Genomic DNA, 24,757 nt, shown 5'->3' with positions numbered 1-24,757 from the left:
GACGCATCTGTCTCCCTTGGCAGCTGCAGCCCAACTGAGCTGCAGGGCCTGCCTTTTATACTTCTGGTTCCTGTCCTGCCCCTCTGCTTTCGGTGGGCCGGGCATGGCCTTCGTGGCTCAGCCCACCAGAGGGCAGGTTGTGGTCCCTCCCTGTCAGTCTCAGAGGGAGGCCACATCTCCTTGCTCAAGTTTTGTTTAAGTTTCAGCTAAAACACTACAGCTGGTTCAAGGAATGAGATTAGGGAAAAATAAATTGGCCCATGTTAAAACAAAATCTTATAACAGTTTCATTGAGATGCTTTTGCACCTCTCTGCTATGGAGCAAGAGCTTGACATTCGGGGGGAGGAGGTTGTTTTGGTGTAAGGGAAGTGCCTTTTGCTGTTTCTGTGGAAAAACTGCCCAAATTATACTAAGTTATAAACGTCTGGAAAAATCGCAATTTGTAAGTACTCAATAGAGGCTTTTGTAACCATGCCTTAGTGGGTCACAACTGAGGATGCCAAATTCAGGACGAACTGCTGAGAAATAGAGCAAACACAACCCAAAACTGGTGGTTATTCTTTTGTGGCTGATTTGGTATATCTTATAAAAGTAAACTCCTGTTTCACCACACTGGCTAACAAGAAAACATAAAGGCAGTTTCCTCAGGGATTCCAGTTCTTATATCACCATCAAAACCACTGTATTCAGAGATGAGTGGTTCTTTACAACCAGTCTAATCAAATAATAGGTTCTTCTGATCCCAAAGGACCAGCCACACACCAAGGTCAATATATAACTTAGATCTTACTCAAAAATCATGCTGATGCCAATCCTTTATTTTCTATAATCCAAAGGTTTATTTATAAAAAGAAAGAGAGAAAGGTGAGAGTTAAAATTGGTTAAAGGAATCAATTACATACAGTAATGGCAAAGTTCTTGGTTCAGGCTTGTAGCAGTGATGGAATAAATTGCTGGCTTAAGTCAAGTCTCTGGAGCACATCCACAGCTTGGATGGGTCATTCAGTCTTTTGTTCAGAGCTTCAGTTTGTAGCAAAGTTCCTCCAGAGGTAAGAAGCAGAATTGAAGACAAAATGGAAGTGTTTACAGGGCCTTTTATAGCTTTTGCCATGTGGAGGGCATTCCATTGTTCTTACTGTGGAAAATTACAGCAAAAAATGGAGTTTGGAATTACATGGGCAAGTCACATGTTCATACCTAATTTCCCTAGTCATTGCAGGAAGCCATTACCTACACTCCAGACAGCACATTTACATGACAGTCCACTCAGTGTAGATTGGCGTCTCCCATGGTCCATTGTCAACTAAGTGTTTCTTGATGAACTACTTAACTTGAATAGTCCCTCCAAGGTGTGCTGGCGAGCTATCTTGTGGGCGGTACCCCAGGAGCGAACATTTGAAATCCGAGTATAGAGCTAATATTTACAACTTCAAATACAAAAATGATTCATGCATACAGATAGCATAATCATAAACAGCAAATCATAACCTTTTCATAGACACCTGACTTGACAACCTTTGTACAAGTTTTGCTGCAAATATATAACATTGGTTGCAACAATTATCTATATGGTCCTGTTTTAATCAGATAACATCACAGCTTGTTATAGTTTGTGAGCTAAATTCTCGGAAGACTCTGTCTGCACTGGGCATGCTCCATTCCAGGGCTGCAGAGGCCAAATAGGACTTTCTGAGCAGTTGCTGTTTCTGAGTGCTGTGGGCTATTTTAGGGTCAGGCATCACAACTAACAATGAGACTCTCTCCCCTGTGCTTTCAGTGTTTCCACTGCTGATTCTCAGATTGTTTAGAGGAAGAAACTGCCTGAGTATAATGCAGAATCCCCTGGATTAAGTTGACTGAGATTGGGAACAGGGTGGGGGTGGGAATGGGAAATGACTAGACTAAGAAGACTGGGAGCTAGGGGCTGGATGAGAGAGACTGAGATTGAATGTGGAGCTGGGGTGTAAGTTCCAGGAATGGGTGGGCAAGGAAACTGAGGAGAGAAGGAGACCAGGGCAGTTGACTGGAACTAGGAGTTGGGGTGGAGGGAATACAAGACTCAGATGGGAAGCCCAGATAGGGAGACTTACTGGGTAGGGAAAATGGGACTGGGATGAGGAGCTCATGGGTGGAGATGGGGGTTGGCTAAGCAATAAGACCTGGGTTAGGGGAAGGGGCTAGTGGTGGGGACTGGGGTGAAGAGATGGGGGGGCAGGGAAGAGGCAGGAGAGGAACAGGGTTGAAGGAATGGGGTGGACAGGGTCAGACTTGGGGGAAAGTAGAACAGAAGGGTCCGGGACCATTAGAACACACTCCCCTTCAGAACCTAGAATGTCAGCAAATATCTGTGAAATCCACTGGCAAAGTGTGTGTGTCATCCTCTAGTGGCTGGTCCACACAGAGGATGAGAACCTGCTGTTGCTGCCATCATACTCCATTAGCTCAATTGGCAAAGGTCTGTGCTGTGAATATAAGGATTTCAGTTCTGCTGATGACTCATGTGGGTGTCAGTATGATTCCACATGGTGGAATTTCTGTTATTTCAGTTTGCTTTTTCAGAAACCTGGGAAATTGCACACAAAAAACCTTATGTAGAAAAAAAGTTAAGATTGCAAAAAATGTAGGAAATGTCAATATTAAAGTTGTCTGTGCAACCTTAATTCAGCTCCCTTGTGCATATGCTTTGTGATACAATCTTTAATTAGATGGTCACATGCTATTTTTTCCCACAAGCCCCGTTTGATTCAGAGAACAGGATGGGCCATACAGGGTTGTTTAGTGAAAAAGGCCGTTAATACTTCTGACTCATTTGTTGCAAAAATTAGAAGGTGTGTGGTGAATGAGGCAAAGACTTTGTAATATGGAATTTCTTGGTTAGATTGGAGAGAGGTAAATAATGGTGTCCCTCAGGGATCTGTACTGGGACCAGTAATGTTCAACATATTAATAAATGATCTGGAAAAAGGGATAAACGGGGAGTTGGCAAAAATTTGCAGATGATACAAAACCATTCAAGATAGTTAAGTGCCAAGCAGACTGCGAAGAGCTACAAAAGGATCTCACAGAACTGGGTAACTGGGCAACAAAATGGCAGATGAAATTCAATGTTGATAAATGCAAAGGAATTCACACTGGAAAACACAATCCCAACTGTACATATAAAATGATGGAGTCTAAATTAGCTGTTACCAGTCAAGAAAGAGATCTTGGAGTCATTGCAGATAGTTCTCTGAAAACATCCACTCAGTGTGCAGCAGCAGCCAAAAAAGCAAACAGAAGGTTGGGAATCATTAAGAAAGGGATAGATAATAAGACAGAAAATATCATATTGCCTCTATATAAATCCATGGTATGTCCATATCTTGAATACTGCGTGCAGCTGTGGTCGCCTCATCTCAAAAAAAAAAAAAAAATTTGGAATTGGAAAAGGTTCAGAAAAGGGCAACAAAAATGATTAGGGGTATGAAACGTCTTCCATAGGAGGAGAGATTAATAAGACTGGGACTTTTCAGCTTGGAAAAGAGATGAGTAAGGGAGGCTATGATAGAGGTCTATAAGATCATGACTGGTGTGGAGAAAGTAAGTAAGGAAGTGTTATTCTTCTCATAACACAAGGACTTGGGGGTCACCAAATGAAATTAATAGGCAGCAGGTTTAAAACAAACAAAACGAAGTATTTTTTCACACAGTGCACAGTCAACCTGTGGAACTTCTTGTCAAAGGACGTTGTGAAGGCTAAGACTATAACAGGGTTCAAAAAAGAACTAGATAAATTCATGGAGGATAGGTCCATCAATGCCAGGATGGGCAGGGATGGTGTCCCTAGCTTCTGTTTGCCAAAAGCTGGGAATGGGCAATGGGATGGATCACTTGATGATTACGTGTTCTGTTCATTCCCTCTGGGGCACTGGCATTTGCCACTGTCAGAAGACAGGATACTGGGCTAGATTAACCTTTGGTCTGACCTGGTATGGCCGTTCTTATGTTCTTATACCACTAGAATGCCCCTCTCCTTTGTTTATGAGATTTGCTCAAATTAGTTACTGCCCACATACACCAGTTTAAATGATAAGCTTTAGCTTAAATTGTAATCGTAGTTGAAGAGGCTAGTGTGCACTTAAGTTAGCAGTGCATGTAGCCCCAACCAACCTATTTGTGCAGCTCGGGTGGGTATGCTAAAACGTACAGGAGAGAGCCTCTTTCCTGTGCAATTTAAGAACTCCACACTTGTGGAAGACTTCATTCTAGTCTGGCTATGTTCCTAAACTTCACTGGAAAAGAGCTTCTGTTCAGGAATTCCTTTAGCCAAATGCCTTGCCCATCTGTGGAGCTACCAAAGTGAGGAGGGGCAAAGGCAAGGGCTTCTGCTGACCATAGGCAGCTCATTGGAGTTTCAGGCAAAGATCCTGCTGACCTTTATCAGGTTCTCAGGACCCCGTCCTTATCCCTCTCAGACCTTAAGATCCACACTAACCTTTGCTCCAGCTACTGTGCAGCTTACAAAATTGGTCAGAACCCTTCCTTAATCCTTTTGCACACCATAGGAGGTGCCAGCCCCCAGCAAACTGTAGGAGTCTTTACCCAGCCCTTGCACACCATACAAAGTTTTAGCCCTAATTATTCCAATTAATATGCAACAATTTATGTTACTAGCCAGTTCACTGTGAAACTAAGTCTGCTTGGAAATACTTATCCAACTTTATTCTTTTTAGATATCCACTTGGAGTAGAGTACATAATTTCTGTTTAAGGCCTCATAGTTATGTGGTGTTCTATTTCTATATAGGGGTTAAGTGGAACTTAAAGATAGTGTAGATCTTGTACTGGCCATCTGCACTGAGTGAATTTTTGTCGTAATGTACATAGTCTACTTGTGGTATGAATTTTTCAAATAAAAAACAATTTTTTCTGGAACATGGTTGTGCGCTGCTCCCAAGTGAGACCTATTTTCCTGCTAAACTTCAACTTTTAAACTGTAGCTATTTCAAATGGAGGATTAAAAAAACAACTACTAACTAAAAATCTTATAGGATTTTTAAAATGGAAAATGTTTATTTTTCACTCCATTCTGAAAACAGCTGAATCTTTGTTGAAACTTAAAAAAAAAAAATAACCCTTCAAAAGTCACTAAGTTGGAACATTTTAAACACAAATGTGATGATTTCAGAATTTATGACTGGATAAAAACAGAGGTTAGAATATAAACTTTTATGCAACCTTAACTATTGCCAGGTGGCTTCTATGAGAATCTGTATTAATTCCAGGTTTGAGGAAAATCGTCAGTTGTTTCAAGTAAAATAAGACTCTGTATGCCCATTTTGATTTTCATGTAACTGAGTACTTTTCTACATCCTTCACATCTATAGGTATGTGCCTGTATTGTAAAACTTCTGCTTTTAGCTATGAACATAATCTAACAAGTTGACCAATTTCTTTAAAAATGTAGCAACAGTATTACTGTACCATTTTTTCCTTTAGATGTTATTAGCCTGAAATATTTTTACGTAATTTTGTCATCTGTTTTGTTTTGACATCAGAATTTTATTTATATCCTATTCTACACCATAAGCCCCTTTACAGGAGAGAATCCGGAGTTGACTTCCTAATATGAGTCAGTAATACAAAATATGACATTACATGATGTTGTCTGTGATTACATAAAATCTTTGGGAATTTTATTCTTAAATAAAGAGATTCAAGAAATTGGATAAGTGTGCTTCCTCAAAAACAAAACAGCTTATTTCCCATTAAATATACTGTGTAATATTTAGGAATTTGTAATTTTTCTGCCTTTGTAGAAAAATAATAAAAATTTCTGAGGTATTGCAGTTCAATCTGGTACCTGTGTAAAACGATGACAAAAGTTGGTTAAATATATTTTGTTTTTCTCAAAAAATTTCAGTAAACATTGAAAATATTTAAATTGTATTGATTAATTTGTTTCACTCTTTCTCGAGCTATCGTCTGTCATTTACTGTTCTGTTTTCTTCAAACAGACAACTCGTACATGAATAAAGACCAGCATGGTTCCTCCTCTGAAAGTGAAGACGAGGCATTGGGTAAATACCATGAGGCCTTGTCCAGAACACAAAGTTCCAGGCCACCAATGGTAGATAGCAGACAGCAAAAAAATTATATTTGGGAAACTAGACAAAAATATAGCCCTCTGTCTGCAGAGTATGATGGGTACAGTAGTGAAGCCTCGATAGATGAAGGTAAGATGTGATTTACAATATTTCTCCCATGATCCCTCACCTTCAAGTTACACTGTGGATAAGAATGTTGCAGTTAAAGACAGTCTGGCTTAGAAATAGTTACTATCTGCTAGTAACTCTAAAATATTTTTTTATATCTGCACACATTACAAAAGACAGGTACTGGCATGCTTTTATGTCCTTCCCAAAAGCACTGCATATGGAATTTAATATAGGAGGATTTAATAGCATGTAACTTTACCAACAGTAACATTTTTCTTGGAAGAACTCCTTTTAAGCTGATTTTTGTGGAGATTAAGAGGGAAACATGGTGGCTCCTGATGAAGTAGTTTAGGTACAAAATTACAAGACATACTTGCTGGATCTTTTGTACAGAGGTATACTTTATACATATGTTGACTTTTATAGCTCCAAAGTATAGCTTATCATTCAGTGGAATTATTCTATTATGTTATTAACATGTAAATGACAGGAATGTCTCATGCCTTTTATTTAAATCACAGGAGTTAACCAAAAAAAGTTGTTTTATTAATAAAAATTCCTAAAGGTCAAATTTTGAAAATAGATCCTTTTTGTGGCATATTTTTGAATCTTCCATTCACGTCAGTTAGGGAGTGCCTACACTGCCATGGTGAGGTGTGATCGCAGCTTGAGTAGACATACCCGAACTAGCTTTGATTTAGCTAGTTCAGGTACTGTTAGCAGTGAAGCCACGGCAGCCTGGGCTTCAGCGCAGGCTAGCCAGCTGAGAAATTACCCAGGGTTCTGAGTGGGCTTGTACAGCCATGCTGAAGCTTGTGCTGCTGTGGCTTTATTGGTATCCAAGCTTGCTAGATTAAAGCTAGCTAAGGTACATCTACACAAGCTGCAATCATCCCCCATGATTGCCGTGTAGATAGCTAAGTACACAGGTACTGAGATGTCAAAATTATATCATTTGCATCTGGAAATAGTTCCAGGTGCAAAATTGTATCTGTAAGCATTTCCAAGCATAAAAATGGAGTTCTGGCTGAGGTCCAGTTAAAAAAAAAAAAAAAAAAAAACAGGTTGTATTTTTCATGTGGGTGCAAGGGTAAGACTTTCTTGGTGGAGGAATTAGAAATTTTAATTATATATGTAATAAAACTGAAAGTGTATTTTAATGGACACCATATTTTTAAAGATTAAATAATTTTTCCTAGCAAAAAGCAATACATCTCATGTACGAGTGCTTACGTTTAAGTATAGCTTGCAACCTAAAAACATCCTTACAAATTTGGAAAGTCTTTTCATAATGTGAGAGCCTAATTTGTTTTTGTTTTGGAAAAATGTCCATTTACAACTTAAGCTAAAAGAGATGTTATTTTTGTGACCTTTCTTCCAATTCTTAGTTTGGAAGCAGGGGCTGGATGGGTACTGTGATATCTATGGCAGGACACAGAGATAGAACAGGTAAGCCATACTTGAAGCTCGTAGCAGAGTAAGATAATTCTCTTTCAGTCTTCACCAGCTAAATTCCTCAGTCCTTCTGCTTCAAAACCGCATCTTAGGAGATCGGCGAGCTTGAGTCTCTGCATTTAGGGAGGAAAAAGGAGAAGTGATTTTTTTGTTTGCTCAGGAAGGACTTGGAGAAAGGCGAAGATGAGTAAGGGTAGAAGGATGTTTCAGTTCCTTTTATCTACTTTAACCTGCCAACAGCAGCATCTACATTCCCTCTCCTTTCCTGCTACCTTTCTCCCCAACACCTTTGTACTCCATGCTACGTGGGGAGCCAGCTTCACCTGGAGCTACTTGAAGGGAGAAGTATAGGGGATACTAGCTGGGGATGGGAAAGGGAGATGTTGCCATCAGCAAATAGGAGAAGAAAGATACAGAATCTAATCTGTTGTTTCGACCGTCCGGAGGAGTCCACGCAGAATCCTTTTTTTTGTAGTGCTGGTAGGGAGGATTCTGTGGGTTAGTATGCTGTTCAGAGGAATGTTGGAAATATTCTTTGAGTCGGAGACGTCAAAAGTAGGATTCTAGGTCACCGCAGAACTGTATCATATTCATGGGTCTGGAGGGACAAAAGGAGAGGCCCCGAGATAGGACAGACTCTTCTGCTGGGCTAAGAGTATAGCTGGAAAGATTAACAATAGTGCTGGGTGGGTTAAGGGAACTACTGTTGTGGCTGCTTGTGGCATGTAGCAGTTTAGATAGTTTAGTGTCCTTTTTCCTTTGTAGAGAGGCAAAGTTTGTCTTGTAAATGGCTTGTCTGGTTTTTGTAAAGTCTATCCATGAGGAAGTTTGTGTGGAAGGTTGGTTTCTTATGAGAGTATCCAGTTCTGAGAGCTCATTCTTAATCTTTCCCTGTTTGCTGTATAGGATGCTGATCAGGTGGTTTCGCAGTTTCTTTGAGATAGATTCTTTTTTTTGCGGATACAGACTAACACGGCTGCTACTCTGAAACAGAATCTAATGTAGCCTCAATGCTGTTTGCCTCTTTGCTTTCAAGTGGCTCCCACTTGCTCACTTCCTCCTACTTCAAAGTTTCTGAGATTTAAATCTGAACCCATCTCCTAAAGTTTTTTCTTCCCCTTCCGAGCTTGTCTTGCAGGGGCAGTGAGATATTACCAGCCACCTTCTTTTGCCTCCTATCTTGAAAAAGCTGGGGCTCATGCTGGGTTCCCCCTTTCCCCTGAGCTGGAGTCCTTATTCCTCAAGCTGGAAATTTAGAACATGATTGGTGTCCATGACAGATGGGCCATCTTTGGCAGGTTCTAAGCACAGCAGCTAGGAGTTTGCCAGCCTGTTTTATGTGCCCTGCTGCAAATGTCATCACTGCCCATGTTTCCAGACAGTGTCTCCATTCAAGAAATGGGGTGATTGTCACAAAAAAAAAATGTCAACAACTTAAGTGGTAAATTGACTAATTTAATTTATTATAATGGAAATGTTTGTAGAAAAAAATTAAGGAATTTTTAAAAAGTTTGATTTTAAAATATGTTCAATTTCAGGTTATTTGCATATATGTTCTATATTTTAATTTACAGAAAAAATGTCAAAGTAATATTTATCAGAGTTTTGTGAATGCTTATTTTGCATTTGCTGTTCTATGTAAGATTACATTCTTTTCCAACCCATTATCAAGAGCTGAGCTCCAGCAGTGTTGTCTGCCAGAAAACCTGCAGTTGTGTTACAGTTGTGAGCAAAGCATTTGTAGAACCAGGGCCATGTTTTATAATTATTCCTGTAGCCATTAGTCTCCATGAGATGCTGCTCAATAATGTTGCAGAAGTCAACAGCAACAACAAAAATCATAGCGTTCTTTATAATACGTTATGACCTGAAGGTGGCACACTACAGTATATATTTTGTTGATACTTCGTAGTTCTTCCAAAACAATTTCAGATACAACAGCCAATTCCTTGCATTATTATTAAAATATGTTCCATACAAATTTGCTCTGAATACAGGAAAAGACAAGGAAGAATATGCATGGTTGCGTTCTATTCAACAAGAAAGGCAAGCTTCACATCCTAGAGCTTTAGTGACAGAGAAAGTGGGAACCTGATAAAGAACACCTGCAGCTCATAAAAAGAGGCTGGAGCGTACAACCAGCCTGTTCAGATATGTTCAGAGAACAATGTTTAAACATTTGAAGTTACAGTCTCAGATTAAAAGTGAAGAACATCAAGAATGTTTTAGTCATTTTGTTTCAGTATAAATTATGCAATGCCAAGTCTTACTGTTTCTGAAAACTGGACATGAATCCTTAATGCTATGAGGCATCACAGCAATCCTAACTGAGATTTTTCAATAAATAGTTTAGTTTTAGTTTACGTGATATAACTTAAACATAGATGATGTAAAGACAAATAATAGAGAAATTTCTTAATTCTTTGGAGAATGGAACAACGTTGCTCTGTGTACTTAAGGAAAATAAATAAACAGTTTTAGTACTTAGTAACATCTTTGCTCCCCATATTTTTAGGTTTTCACAAATGTGTTTAATCTTTTCTACTTCTACACCCTAGATATTTTAGTTCTACTTTCAGAACATTAAAGCCTTCAATCTCTGTGCATAACTCCTACTGAAATCAACAGGAGCAATATGAGCTGATAAAACTACAATGGTTTTCCATTTTCAGAAACATGTGCTATTTTCTTTTTTGACAATTAATCAGTAGTTCTGTCAGACTGTATATGCCCTACTATATATTTTCAAAGAAGGGACCCATAGATGTGTTTGTACCAATAGCTGTCTTTTCTGCACTTTAACAATTACTTATATTTTTGTTTGCTTTTTTTGTTTGGCTAGTCCTGCTCTTATTTGTTTAAAAAACATGTACACAAAATCTTACAACAGGACAGGCAAGAAACAAAATCTTGTATTTAACACATGCGGTTAAGTAAGATTGCATTGCTTGATATATTACCTGATTTTTGTAATCCCAAAGTGTAAAAATTCAATTATAATATCCTAAAATCTTCTTCTTATACTACTAATATAATACTGACATTAATTATAAAACATGTATCAATACTTGACCAGCATATTGTATTTAATTTCACATTTACAGGATGCATATATTCTGAAAATGTGTTATTTTGAAGCTTGGAAACATTACAGAATGTGGCATATTTTGTTATCATTCTTTTGTCCTCTAGGTGGCATATTAATCTTTCTTTCCACCTAGAAGTACTGTATAGAAATGACATATCATCATGATATAGCATGTCTAATAATCTTCAAATGGAGAAAACAAGAAATAATAACATATCAATATTTTTTTAACATTATTTCTGGTTTTGTGTTTTTACCTGCATTGTTTTATGACTCCATTTTAATTTGCTCCATGAATCTTTCGTTAAGTATTTTAGTTAGAAAAAGAGTGTTCTTCTAATTCCAGGTTTCAGAGTAGCAGCCGTGTTAGTCTGTATCCGCAAAAAGAACAGGAGTACTTCTGGCACCTTAGAGACTAACAGATTTATTTGAGCATAAGCTTTCGTGGGCTATAGCCCACTTCATCAGATGCATAGAATGGAACATATAGTAAGAAGATATATATACACACAGGGAACATGAAAAGGTGGAAGTTGCCATACCAACTCTAAGGCTTGGTCTACACTAAACCCCCAAATCGAACTAAGGTACGCAACTTCAGCTACGTGAATAACGTAGCTGAAGTTCGAAGTACCTTAGTTCGAACTTACCTCGGTCCACACGCGGCAGGCAGGCTCCCCCGTCGACTCCGCGGTACTCCTCTCGTCTAGCTGGAGTACCGCAGTCGACGGCGAGCACTTCCTGGTTCGACTTATCGCGTCCAGACAAGACGCGATAAGTCGAACCCAGAACTTCGATTGCCAGCTGCCGAATTAGCGGCTGGGTGTAGACATACCCTAAGAGGCTAATTAATTAAGATGAGCTATTATCAGCAGGAGAAAAAAAACTTTTGTAGTGATAATCAAGATGGCCCATTTCAGACAGTTGACCAGAAGGTGTGAGGATACTTAACATGGGGAAATAGATTCAATTTGCGTAATGACCCAGCCACTCCCAGTCTCTATTCAAGCCCAAGTTAATGGTATCTAGTTTGCAAATTTTCATGTTCTCTGTATGTGTGTGTATATATATCTTCTTACTATATGTTCCATTCTATGCATCTGATGAAGTGGGCTGTAGCCCATGAAAGCTTATGCTCAAATAAATTTGTTCATCTCTAACGTGCCACAAGTACTCCTGTTCTTCTAATTCCAGGAGGTCAAACATAGCTTATGAGCTGGATCTGTCTTGCTTCATGTTTTTCTGTAGCAAATATGATGTATTCAGATTCTGCAGAATCAAAGTTTACCTTTTGTAATGGAAGTTTGATCTGAACTGGGTTTAGATTCAGGCTTTTCTGCATAGGCCAAAGGATCATTTTACCTCTCGTCTGACAAGCTATAGTGAGTTACCTCAGTCTAAGATACAAATGTGTCTTTAAATAAACCCTAGTTTATTACAAAATTAAGAAAAGATCAAGTCAAAGCAAAGTTAAAAGGCACAGAAGACCTACCTAGGCCTGAAACTCCCTCGTCTTGCACAGATAGGCCCAAATTGTTGAAATCACAGAAAAGAGATCAGCAAATTTAATGCCTATGTTTCTAGACCTCTCTTTGTCAGTTTCACCAGGATTTGGACATATGCCATTCTCCATGACATACTAGATGTCTGTTCAGATCCCAATGTCAGTTTCCTTTTTTTGCCATCCTGTTATACACTCTTTTGATGTGGTCAGGTGTCAACTTACTGTTTCTCCCAGGCTCCGGCCCCACTCTGCCCCAGGTCCCGCCACCTCCCCACTTGCCCCCCCCCCGCGCCCTTCCTCTTCCCCCTGGCCCTCTGCTGGCTTGCTGCGTCCCTCCTCAGTCCTCCACCCACCACTCGCCTCCTCACCCACCGCTCGATCGCCTCTTCACCCTTCCCACCCGCCACTTGCCTCTTCACCCTTACCGCCCGCCAATCACCCCTACGGCGCCGACTTCCCCTCTGCCGGGTGGGTGCTCGCCCACCCCCCGCCCCTGCCCTGCCTCTTCTCCACTTCCTCCCCTGTGCGCACCGCATCCCTGCTCCTCCCCCCTCCCTCCTGGAAAGCGCCAAGCATCGCCAAACAGCTGTTAGGCAGCAGGAAGCGCTGTGCGAGGGGGCGGAGTGGGGATGTGGCGCTGGGGTGGGGGTAGAAGGAGGCGAGGAGGGGGGAGCTTGGGTGCAATTTTCCCCCGTGGGTGCTCCAACCCTGGAGCACCCACAGAGTCGGCACCTCCCTTCCACTTGCCTCCATACCTGAATATCGGGACAAATGGCGTCCCGATCATTCATTGATCAGGACGAGGGACAAAGAGTTAAATATCGGGACAGTCCCGATTTTATTGGGACATCTGGTCACCCTACTGTAGGTATAGTTATTTTTCCTAGCATTTCAAATGCTGCTATGATACTGTTAGATATAAAGTAATCTTCCTTACACAATGTTATCTGATTTGCAGGATCTGGCCCACCTTTACATGTGAAAAATTCTTCATTTCAGCACAAAGAATGAATATTTCATACTCTGTTAATTTTCTTTTAAAAAAAAGTAAATAAATTATTTCATTTTTCATAATCCAAGCTGCTAATTATTAATATAAGTAAAGAATTGTTTGTTTACAACAATTAGTTTTAAGTTGACTGTCCTTTTATATTTTTAAACCTAAGGCAATTTGTCAGTATCTCTGTCATAATTTTAAAGTGACCCTACTTTCTTAGTTCCAATTCATATGAAATATGATTTCTCAACAGACGTTAGCTAATCAGTCACAGTGGCCCTCTTAATATATCCTATATTAAACCTAAAAAAAAAAACCAAGCAGCCCTACAAGCAAATTGTCATGCCTTTGTCCTTTTCTAACAGTTCTACAGAAGAGGGCAGCATTTTTTCTTTAGAGAAACTGTCTCCTGAGGTTCCTGAAGATAAGTTTTTGAAGTTGATAATATTAAGACAAACATGGTGAAACTGAGACATTGCAGACAGACGTCAAAAGCCCTAGATTTTTCCTTGTTTCTAAAAGCAAGAAATCCTCTAAATCCCGGTTACCCAAAGGAGTGAAAAGGATTTTGCTTTTTATATTCATGAGAACGTGCAAAAATGTCTAAGTACACCTTGGATGCCCCTGACTAAGCATGCTTTTCCCAAATCTCTTGATCAGCTGAATTCCAGATGATAGCCAGTGAATCTGGGGCATAGTTCCCAAAATTGACACTGCTGTTATTGCCTGTGTCAGGAAATCCTTAGTACCACTTGATATGTGGTAACATAGTTGGAATTGTAAGACAAAGTCAGTGGCAACATAAAGAAAAAGAAAGAAAGCTTTAAGGAATATTTAGGTGTTATCAAGTTAGCTACAGATTACCAGTGCAGTACAACCGTAGATTCCATCTCCATCCTATTTTAAAGTATTTTTTAACAACATTGCAGTAAGTAGCCCTGTGGCTAAAGACTAGGTTGTTCAGAGATTTGGTTTGTAAGATTAATTTGTGTCTTACTCTTCACAAGGATTTTTGGAAACACATGGAAGTACTAAAAGATTACAGCAAGAAAACAAAAGTTCTCTTAAATGAGAATCTGCTGCTCTATCAGGCATATGGTACTGGCTTTTATCGACCTTTTGTACATTGTGATGGTAGAGCAAGGGGTTTCTCTAATAGTTTTTTTATTTCCCCATCTCTTTTTTCCCAGCTAGGCTAGCAGCATGGTATGCTTACATATCTGTTTGACTGCAGCCACGTTGCTGCTCAGTTTAGTGTCTCTGAATGGGAAGGCAGAGTTTTCTCTGGAACTCTGAAAGCTCTGATTCTTCTTCGAGTAGTGTCCCTATGGGTGCTCCACTATAGGTGTGCTAGCACCCCCTGTGCCTTTGATTGGAGATTTCTCATAGCAGTGTCTGTTCAGCCTATGCATGTGTGTCAGTCAGTCTCGTGCCCCGTGCCATTGTTATATAGCACTGCATAGGCGAACTACCCTCAGTTCTTTCTCAGCCACCTCAGCCTGAGACAGATCTGACAGTTGTCTTGTTGAGATTTCCTCAACTTTCCGCTACTTTTATTAATAATCAGTAGTAGTATTAGCATTCGTTTCTATACTTAGTAAATAGTAATTTTTTAGCTAATTTTTTCTTTAAATACTATTTTATTTTCTTTATATTTAGATAGATATTAGCTAGTGGGTAGTTTTTTCTTTTACTGGCAGGTTATGCCCAGTTCTCCCAGCTTCAGATGCTGTCTGTGATGCTGGGAGGCGATCCTGGTCAGTGACAGGTACTCCACTGCATCCATTGTCTCGGGAAATCGCATGTTGTCCAGAAGTGTAACTTTTGTCTGGCAATGAAATCAAGAGCCAGAAAAAACAGAGAGATAAAGCTCATGAAGGAGAACTCTACACCTATCTTCTGACCCAGGCCAATAGACACTCCCCTTTGCCCCGTCCCCTAGATGTGCCTGTCTCCAAGCTAGTCTGCTGCCTCCACGACCTTTATGCCCCAGGTCATCTAAGAGGAAGACTCAGGTCTCTTTCCGTAAGTCCTCAACGGAACGTGTCCCTGACTCACAAGGTAGAGAATCTACCTCTACAAAGCCAAGGTTGTTGGTATCATCAGCTACCCCAACATCACCAGCTCTATCATGTACTCACAAGGCTGCTGGCTCCTCAGGGAGCCAGGGCATGGCTAGACCAAAAGATGGCAAAGCCTTGGGCCCAGAGAGGTACTGTTAACGGACCAAGGCAGCAAGAAGGGCTCTAGCTCTGCTTCCTCAGTACTGAAGAAGCCCGCTCAGGCTCCAATTATGCTTTTGTTGGAGCACTCAAGACCTTTGGTACCATCAGCAACCACACTTCCCGCTGAGTGCCCGAGATCTATAGTACTGTCACCACTGTTGGCTATGATCACCTCAGTGCAGACTGCAGGCTTGGTACTGATAACACTCTCGGTACCACAGGAGGTCCATTTCCCCTGGGACCTGGCTGTATCTGAGACGCCCAATTCTCTGCTGTTTGGCTCTGATGTGCTGTTGGTACCGAGAACATCAAGATTGCCTGAAATTCGCCTGATACTGACGTTTTCACCTGAGATCTCTCCAGGTACTCCACCATTCCAGAGTTAGCTTGAGGAAGAGGATTCTGACGAAGACCTTGCCTTGGTGTCTCAAGTATCAATACAGCGTTCTCCCCCTCATTCCTGTAGAGGCCCCTTTCCAGAAGCCTCAACTGAACTGTAACTACTCGTGGCTCATGACTACCACCAACACCTCATTGGTTTGAGCGCCCTTGGGTTCCACCTCCTATGCCTTATGCACCGCCTCCTTGCCCATATTGGGACCCTTGGGTGGCTTATCACCAACAGTTTTCCAGAGCATCCAGAACCACCCGCCATAAAAAAGGGCAACCTGCTTCACCTGCTCCTTCCAGCAGACCTGACCCTCAACTGAAATCTTTTGAGGAGCAGGAAGCTAGAGCTGATTAAGAGGTTTCTCCTACGGCCAACATCTCCTCTTCATTTCCAAATGAAGCAGTCATGCCGCCTCCTCCATCCCTGGCAGATGATTTTAAACACTTCCAGGATCTGATCAAAAGAGTTGCAGATTCCTCTTGAGGACAAGGAAGGGCCTCCTCATAAGCTGCTTGATAGTCTCTGTTCAGCCCACATAACTTTGCCTGTTAACAAAGCTCTTCTGGACCCAGCGAAGATCACCTGGCACACGCCATCTTCTATTCCACCTACATGGAAAAGAGAAGATAAGAAGTATTACATCCTGGCAAAGGACTGTGTTTTTATTTTCCCATCCCTTACTTAACTTCTTGGTAGTTGACACAGTTAATGAAAGTGGAAGGCAGCACCATACTAAAACCACGCCTCAAGAAAAAGATCATAAGCGTCTGGATTTACTGGGGAGGAAGTCTTATTCCTCAGCCTCCTTAAAATTTAGAATTGCCAATTATCAGATGTCAACGGCAAAATATAACCATGTCAGTTATACCAAACTGAACTCTGTTGTGGACTACCTACCAACAGAACACAGGGATCAGTTCCAAGCAATTATTGTGGAGGGCCAATTACTTGCCAGAACAGCTCTGCAAGCTGTCATGGTGCCTCTGTGGGTCACAACTGAGAATGCCAGATTCAGGACAAACTACTGAGAAATAGGTCAGACGTACCCCCAAACTGGTAGTTATTCTCCCATAAGATATACCAAATCAGCAACAAAAGTAAACTTCTGTTTCACCACACTGGCTAACAAGAAGTCAGAAAAGCAGTTTCCTTAGGCATTCCAGTCTTTGTATCACCATCAAAAACACTAGACTGAATGATGAGTGGTTATTTAAAACCAATTTCATCAAACAAAAGGGTTCTTCTGATCCCAAAGGACCACCCCCACACCCAGCTCAATATATAACTCAGACCTTACCCAATAATCTTGCTGTTGCCAATCCTTTAGTATCTAATATCTAAAGATTTATTAATAGAAAGAAAGAAAAAGGTGAGCGTTAAAATTTGGTTAAAGGAATTAAATACATAAAATAATCACAAAGTTCTTGGATCAGGTTTGTAGCAGCGATGGAATAAACTGCTCGCTTGTTAAGTCTCCAGTTGCTTCCAAATCATTGGAAAGTTAGAATGCTCCCATTAGTATAAGTTTATAGTTCAGAGGTTTGAGCAGGAAAGAGGCAAAATGGCTATGTTTCCAGTGCCTTTTATAGCCTCTGCCAAGTGAAGAGAAACCCATCGTTCTCACTGTGGAAAATTACAGTAACAAGATGGTGTTTGGGGTCACATGGGCAAGTCACATGTCCATGCATGATTTCGCTTAGTCATAGCAAAACTCATTACCTATACGCTAAATGGAATGTTCACAGGAAAGTTGATTAAGGATATGTCTACACTACGAAATTAGTTTGAATTTATAGAAGCCGGTTTTATTGAAATCGATTGTATACAGCCGATTGTGTGTGTCCACACAATAAAATGCTCTAGGTGCTCTAGTCGGCGGACCGCGTCCACAGTACAAGGCTAGCGTCGACTTCCGGAGCATTGCACTATGGGTAGCTATCCCACAGCTATCCCACAGTTCCCGCAGTCTCCGCCGCCCCTTTGAATTCTGGGTTGAGATCCCAATGCCCGGATGATGCAAAACAGTGTCGCGGGCGGTTCTGGGTACATGTCGTCAGGCCCCTCCCTCCCCCGTCACAGCAACGGCAGATAATAGATTCGCGCCTCTTTACCTGGGTTACCTGGGTTACCTGTGCAGACAACATGGAGCCCGCTCAGCTGAGCTCACCGTCACCATATGTCCTCTGGGTGCTGGCAGACGTGGGACTGCATTGCTACACAGCAGCAGCTGCTAACTGCCTTTTGGCGGTAGACGGTGCAGTAGACTGGTAGCCTTCATCGGCGATCTGGGTGCTGGCAGCCGTGGGACTTGCCTTTTGGCAGTAAATGGTGTATTACGATTATTAGCCGTCCTATTACAAGTCGGGTCATCGCATGTTAGCAGAGTCTTCCCCGAGCAGCCGATTGTGCAATAGGCCTGAAGACCATCGTCATACGCCGCCCCGTATTTGCTGCCAAGCACCCAGAAAGATGCCGAGGGCTATCAGTCACGCTGCACCGTCGTCTTAAGATGTAAAAAATAGATTTGCTCTGTATTCATTTGCTTCCCCCTCCCTCCGTCAAATCAACGGCCTGCTAAGCCCAGGGTTTTCAGTTTAATCTTTGGTGGGGACCATTCTGTGTGACAGTTGTTTGTGTTTCTCCCTGATGCACAGCCAGCGTTCTTGATTTTAATTCCCTGTGCCTGTACGCCATGTCGTCACTCGGCCCGCCCTCCCTCCTTCCCCTAGTCCGTCAGATACTACGTTTGCGCCACAGCTCAGAGAGCCGAGAAGCGGTTCGCGCCTTTTCTTTGAATTCTGGGTTGAGATCCCAATGCCCGGATGATGCAAAACAGTGTCGCGGGCGGTTCTGGGTACATGTCGTCAGGCCCCTCCCCCCTCGTCACAGCAACGCAGACAATAGATTCGCGCCTTTTTACCTGGGTTACCTGTGCAGACAACATACCACGGCAAGCATGGAGCCCGCTCAGCTCAGCTGAGCTCACCGTCACCATATGTCCTCTGGGTGCCGGCAGACGTGGGACTGCATTTCTACACAGCAGCAGCTGCTAACTGCCTTTTGGCGGTAGACGGTGTAGCATGAGAGATAGTCGTGGGGCTGGCAGCCGTAGGGCTGCATTGCACCAGCCCCTTGCCAGGCGATGGTATATTATGACTGGTACCCATCGTTGTCGTATTGGTGTGGCTGTCAATCATGGCCACCTGGGCAGACATGCTACTGTTTCGATGATGATGGCTACAAGTCGTAATATACTATTTTCTGCCAATTGCCCAGTATTGTCTGCTAAGCACCCAGAAGAGGCCGAGGGCGATGCTGGGTGCTGGCGGACGTGGGGCTGGCAGACGTGGGGCTGCATTGCTACACAGCAGGAGCCCCTTGCCTTTTGGCAGATGATGGTATTTTATGATTGGTATCCGTCATCATCGTACTGGAGAGGCTATCACTCACGCTGCACCGTCGGCTGCCAGCTTAAGATGTAAAAAATAGATTTGTTCTGTATTCATTTGCTTCCCCTTCCTCCGTGAAATCAATGGCCTGCTAAGCCCAGGGTTTTCAGTTTAATCTTTGGGGGGACCATTCTGTGTGACAGTTGTTTGTGTTTCTCCCTGTTCCTGTACCTGTACGCCATGTCGTCACTCGGCCCTCCCTCCTTCTCCTGGTCCATCAGATACTACTTTCGCGCCTTTTTTCTGACCAGGCGCCATAGCTAGCACTGGGATCATGGAGCCCGCTCAGATCACCGCGGCAATTATGAGCACTATGAACACCACGCGCATTGTCCTGGAGTATATGCAGAGCCAGGACATGCCAAGGCGAAACCCGGACCAGGCAAGGAGGCGATTGCAGCGCGGCGACGAGAGTGATGAGGAAATTGACATGGACAAGGCACAGGCCCCAGCAATGTGGAAATCATGGTGTCACTGGGGCAGGTTGATGCCATGGAACGCCGATTCTTGGCCCGGGAAACAAGCACAGACTGGTGGGACCGCATCGTGCTGCAGGTATGGGACAATTCCCAGTGGCTGCGAAACTTTCGCATGCGTAAGGGCACTTTCATGGAACTTTGTGACTTGTTTTCCCCTGCCCTGAAACGCCAGGATACCAAGATGAGAGCAGCCCTCACAGTTGAGAAGCGAGTGGTGATAGCCCTGTGGAAGCTTGCAACGCCAGACAGCTACCGGTCAGTCGGGAATCAATTTGGAGTGGGCAAATCTACGGTGGGGGCTGCTGTGATCCAATTTGCCAGGGCAATGAAAGACCTGGTGATAGCAAGGGTAGTGACTCTGGGCAACGTGCAGTCAATAGTGGATGGTTTTGCTGAAATGGGATTCCCAAACTGTGGCGGGGCCATAGACGGAACCCATATCCCTATCTTGTCACCGGAGCACCAAGCCACCGACTACGTAAACCGCAAGGGGTACTTTTCAATGCTGCTGCAAGCCCTGGTGGATCACAAGGGACGTTTCACCAACATCAACGTGGGATGGCCGGGAAAGGTACATGATGCTCGCGTCTTCAGGAACTCTGCTCTGTTTCGAAAGCTGGAGGAAGGGACTTTCTTCCCGGACCAGAAAGTGACCATTGGGGATGTTGAAATGCCTATCGTGATCCTTGGGGACCCAGCCTACCCCTTAATGCCATGGCTCATGAAGCCGTACACAGGCAGCCTGGACAGGAGTCAGGACCTGTTCAACTACAGGCTGAGCAAGTGCCGAATGGTGGTGGAATGTGCATTTGGACGTTTAAAAGCGCGCTGGCGCAGCTTACTGACTCGCTCAGACCTCAGCGAAAAGAATATCCCCATTGTTATTGCTGCTTGCTGTGCGCTCCACAATATCTGTGAGAGTAAGGGGGAGACCTTTATGGCGGGGTGGGAGGTTGAGGCAACTCGCCTGGCCGCTGATTATGCGCAGCCAGACACCAGGGCGGTTAGAGGAGCACAGCAGGGCGCGGTGCGCATCAGAGAAGCTTTGAAAACGAGTTTTGTGACTGGCCAGGCTACTGTGTGAAACTTCTGTTTGTTTCTCCTTGATGAACCCTCCAAACCCTCCCCCCCCGACCCGGTTCACTCTACTTCCCTGTAAACCAACCACCCCACCCCACCCTCCCCTCCCGCTTGCAGAGGCAATAAAGTCATTTTTTTTTAACATTCATGCATTCTTTATTAGTTCCTTACAGAGGTAGGGGGATAATTGCCAAGGTAGCCTGGGATGGGTGGGGGAGGAGGGATGGAAAAGGACACACTGCATTTTAAAACTTTAAGTCTTATTGAAGGCCAGCCTTCTGATGCTTGGGCGATCATCTGGGGTGGAGTGACTGGGTGGACGGAGGTCCCCCCACCGTGTTCTTGGGCGTCTTGGTGAGGAGGCTATGGAACTTGGGGAGGAGGGCTGTTGGTTACACAGGGGCTGTAGCGGCGGTCTCTGCTCCTGCTGCCTTTCCTGCAGCTCAACCATACGCTCGAGCATATCAGTTTGATGCTCCAGCAGACGGAGCATTGCCTCTTGCCGTCTGTCTGCAAGCTGACGCCACCTATCGTCTTCAGCCCGCCACTTGCTCTGTTCATCCCGCGATTCAGCCCGCCACCTCTCCTTTCGTTCATATTGGGCTTTTCTCATCTCCGACATTGACTGCCTCCACGCATTCTGCTGTGCTCTATCAGCGTGGGCGGACATCTGCAGCTCCGTGAACATCTCGTCCCTCGTCCCACGTTTTCTCTTTCTAATGTTCACGAGCCTCTGCGAAGGAGAAACATTTGCAGCTGGCGGAGGAGAAGGGAGAGGTGGTTAAAAAAGACACATTTTAGAGAACAATGGGTACACTCTTTCATTACAAGGTCGCATATTTCGGCTTGCAGGCAGCCATCGTAGGCCACAGTGTTTTGGCTTTTTTAACCTTCTTAACATGCGGAAAAGGTTGCAAACAGCAGCGCATTTCCCATATCAAGGATGAATTGGGTTGTCCATTTAAAATGGGGTTTCAATGTAAAAGGAGGGGCTGCGGTTTCCCGGTTAACATGCGGCACAAACACAAGTAAACCCCCCCCCACACACACACACGATTCTCTGGGATGATCACTTCACCCCTCCCCCCACCGCGTGGTTAACAGCGGGGAACATTTCTGGTCAGAAGAGCAGGAACGGGCGCCTCTGAATGTCCCCTTAATAAAATCACCCCATTTCAACCAGGAGAGCTTTCTGGAGATGTCCCTGGAGGATTTCCGCTCCATCCCCATACACGTTAACAGACTTTTCCAGTAGATGTACTGGCCGCGATTGCCAGGGCAAAGTAATCATTAAACACGCTTGCTTTTTTTTTGTAATGTTTACAAATATTTACAAAGTTACACTCACCAGAGGTCTCCTGTGTGCCCTGAGGGTCTTGGGTGAGTTCGGGGGTTACTGGTTCCAAGTCCAGGGTCACAAACATATCCTGGCTGTTGGGGAAACCGGTTTCTCCGCTTCCTTGCTGCTGTGAGCTACCTACAGTACCTCCATCGTCATCTTCCTCGTTCCCCGAACCGTCTTCCCTGTGTGTTTCTCCAGTGAGAGAGTCATAGCACACGGTTGGGGTAGTGGTGGCTGCATCCCCTAGGATCGCATGCAGCTCCGCGTAGTAGCGGCAAGTTTGCGGCTCTGCCCCGGACCTTCCGTTTGGTTCTCTGGCTTTGTGGTAAGCTTGCCGTAGCTCCTTAATTTTCACGCGGCACTGCTGTGTGTCCCTGTTATGGCCTCGGTCCTTCATGGCCTTGGAGATCTTTTCTAATACTTTTCCATTTCTTTTACTGCTACGGAGTTCAGCTATCACTGCTTCATCTCCCCATATGGCGAGCAGATCTCGTACCTCCTGTTCGGTCCATGCTGGAGCTCTTTTGCGATCCTGGGAGGACTCCATCACGGTTACCTGTGCTGATGAGCTCTGCGGGGTCACCTGTGCTCTCCACGCTGGGCAAACAGGAAATGAAATTCAAACCTTCGCGGGTCTTTTCCTGTCTACCTGGTCAGTGCATCTGAGTTGAGAATGCTGTCCAGAGCGGTCACAATGAAGCACTGTGGGATAGCTCCCGGAGGCCAATAACGTCGAATTCCGTCCACACTACCCCAATTCCGACCCGCAAAGACCGGTTTTATCGCTAATCCCCTCGTCAGAGGTGGTGTAAAGAAACCGGTTTAAAGGACCCTTTAAGTCGAAAGAAAGGGCTTCGTTGTGTGGACGTGTCCAGGCTTAATTCGGTTTAACGCTGCTAAAGTCGACCTAAACCCGTAGTGTAGACCAGGCCTAAGTATAGATAGGCATCTCCCATGGTCCATTGTGAGTTGTGTTACTTATTTAACTTGAATAGTCCCTTCAAGATGTGTAGGTTAAAGACCTTGTGGGCGTTACCACATATTTGAAATACAGAGCCAATACTCCTAACTTCAAATACAAAAGAGATACATGCATACAAATAGCATAATCATATTCAGCAAATCATAACTTTTCCATAGACACCTTACTTGACATACTTGTTGCAATTATACAACAGTGTTAGCAACAATGATCTACATGGTCATATTTTAATCAGATAACGCCACACAAGCCTTCCTTTGATGCTGCTAATACTGCCACCCATTCAATCGCTACAGCAGTAGTGATGAGAAGAGCTTCCTGGCTCCAACTTTCTGGATTCGCAAAAGAGGTCCAGAATACAGAAGAGAACCTTCTTCTTGATGGGTCTAAGTCGTTTGCAGATAGCACGGATGAGTCTCTGCTAACATTAAAGGACTCTAGAACTACCTTTCCTTCTCTTGGCATTCCCACCTACAAGAGGGAACTCAGTTAGTTCCAGATGGCCCAGATATCCTGCCCTGCTCAATACTTTACCTCTCAGAGGTTGTATGAATGTCATCGAAAGAGGCAGAGATTCCAGAGAAGGAAACTTTCTGCCTCTCAGCCTTCCTCCTCGCACACATCCACCTCCAAGCAGCAATTTTGATGGGTTGGTTGAAGGCTCTAATTGCTATTCTCAACCTCTTCAGCTGCACCAATTCACCATCCTTTCTCTCTTTGACTACACCGTCACCACTTCAAGTGCTCCTGAGAGTTGATCACTATGGACTAGTGAGTTTTGGACATGATTTCCACAGGATACACCATCCACTTTACTGCACATACACCAATGAACCCCACCCCTTGCTTGTCACTCTTCAGGGACCCCTCTTATGAAAGCTTGCTTTATCAAGAAATAGACACTCTGTCATGCTTGGGAGCCACAGAATCAATCCCCAGGAGCACAGAGGAAAGGGGTTTTATTCAAGGTACTTTCTGGTACCAAAAAAGAGTGGAGGTTGGAGACCCATCCTAGACTGAGATTATAAATACCTATGTGAAAGTACAGAAATTCAAAATGATGACACTTACAGCAATAATTCCGTCAGTAGAGTAAGGGGATTGGTTCTCAGCCCTTGACCTTCAGGATTTGTATTTCCATATTGCTATTCACCCATCCCACAAATGATTTCACTGTTGATGATGACCACTTTCAATACAAGTGCTCCCCTTCGGCCTGTCGTCTGCCCTGAGGATCTTTTTGAAAGTCATGGTGGTAGTAGCAGCACAGCTCCGCAGGAAAGGTATCTTAGTACCTGGACGATTGGCTGCTGAAGGGCTGCTCCCTGAAATAGACGATTTGAGCAACCTCCGAGGCCATACATCTCTTCCTCAAATTTGGGCCTGCAATTGAACTTTCAAAAATCCATTTTGACCCCTATACGAAGTTTAGAATCCAGAGGGGTACACCTCGATTCCGTAATAGCAAGAGTGTATCTCTCTCTTCACAGGTTTGTGGCCCTTTTCAACATACCCAACACAATTCAGTTCAGCTCCCCAACTACAGTCAAGAACTGTCTTCAGTTGCT

At 43.5% G+C, this 24,757-nt stretch overlaps 2 protein-coding genes across 11 annotated transcripts in view; one reads left to right on the top strand and one right to left on the bottom strand.

The window, feature by feature from the left end:
* Positions 1–24,757, top strand: part of SYT14 (synaptotagmin 14) — a 210,480-nt gene that overhangs the window by 86,617 nt on the left and 99,106 nt on the right. For 8 of the 10 annotated variants that reach the window (XM_065589530.1, XM_005301232.5, XM_005301231.5 and 5 more), the window contains one exon: positions 5,997–6,215. The exons of the other annotated variants lie outside the window; for them this stretch is intronic. In XM_065589530.1, coding sequence (XP_065445602.1) covers positions 5,997–6,215 — 219 coding nt within the window. The remainder of the gene's footprint in view (positions 1–5,996; positions 6,216–24,757) is intronic. 10 annotated transcript variants of the gene reach the window in all.
* Positions 21,119–22,754, bottom strand: LOC135982506 (uncharacterized). The gene is made up of 2 exons (XM_065589494.1): positions 22,214–22,754; positions 21,119–21,621 (listed from the first exon to the last, which is right to left on the bottom strand). Exons 1-2 carry the CDS (start codon positions 22,752–22,754, stop codon positions 21,119–21,121), a joined length of 1,044 nt encoding a protein of 347 aa, XP_065445566.1.

This window comes from Chrysemys picta, chromosome 3 (genome assembly GCF_011386835.1).
Source record: "Chrysemys picta bellii isolate R12L10 chromosome 3, ASM1138683v2, whole genome shotgun sequence".
Lineage (NCBI taxonomy): Eukaryota > Metazoa > Chordata > Testudines > Emydidae > Chrysemys > Chrysemys picta.
The sequence above is the reverse complement of the archived record's forward strand: the minus strand, read 5'-3'. Positions and strand labels throughout refer to the sequence as shown.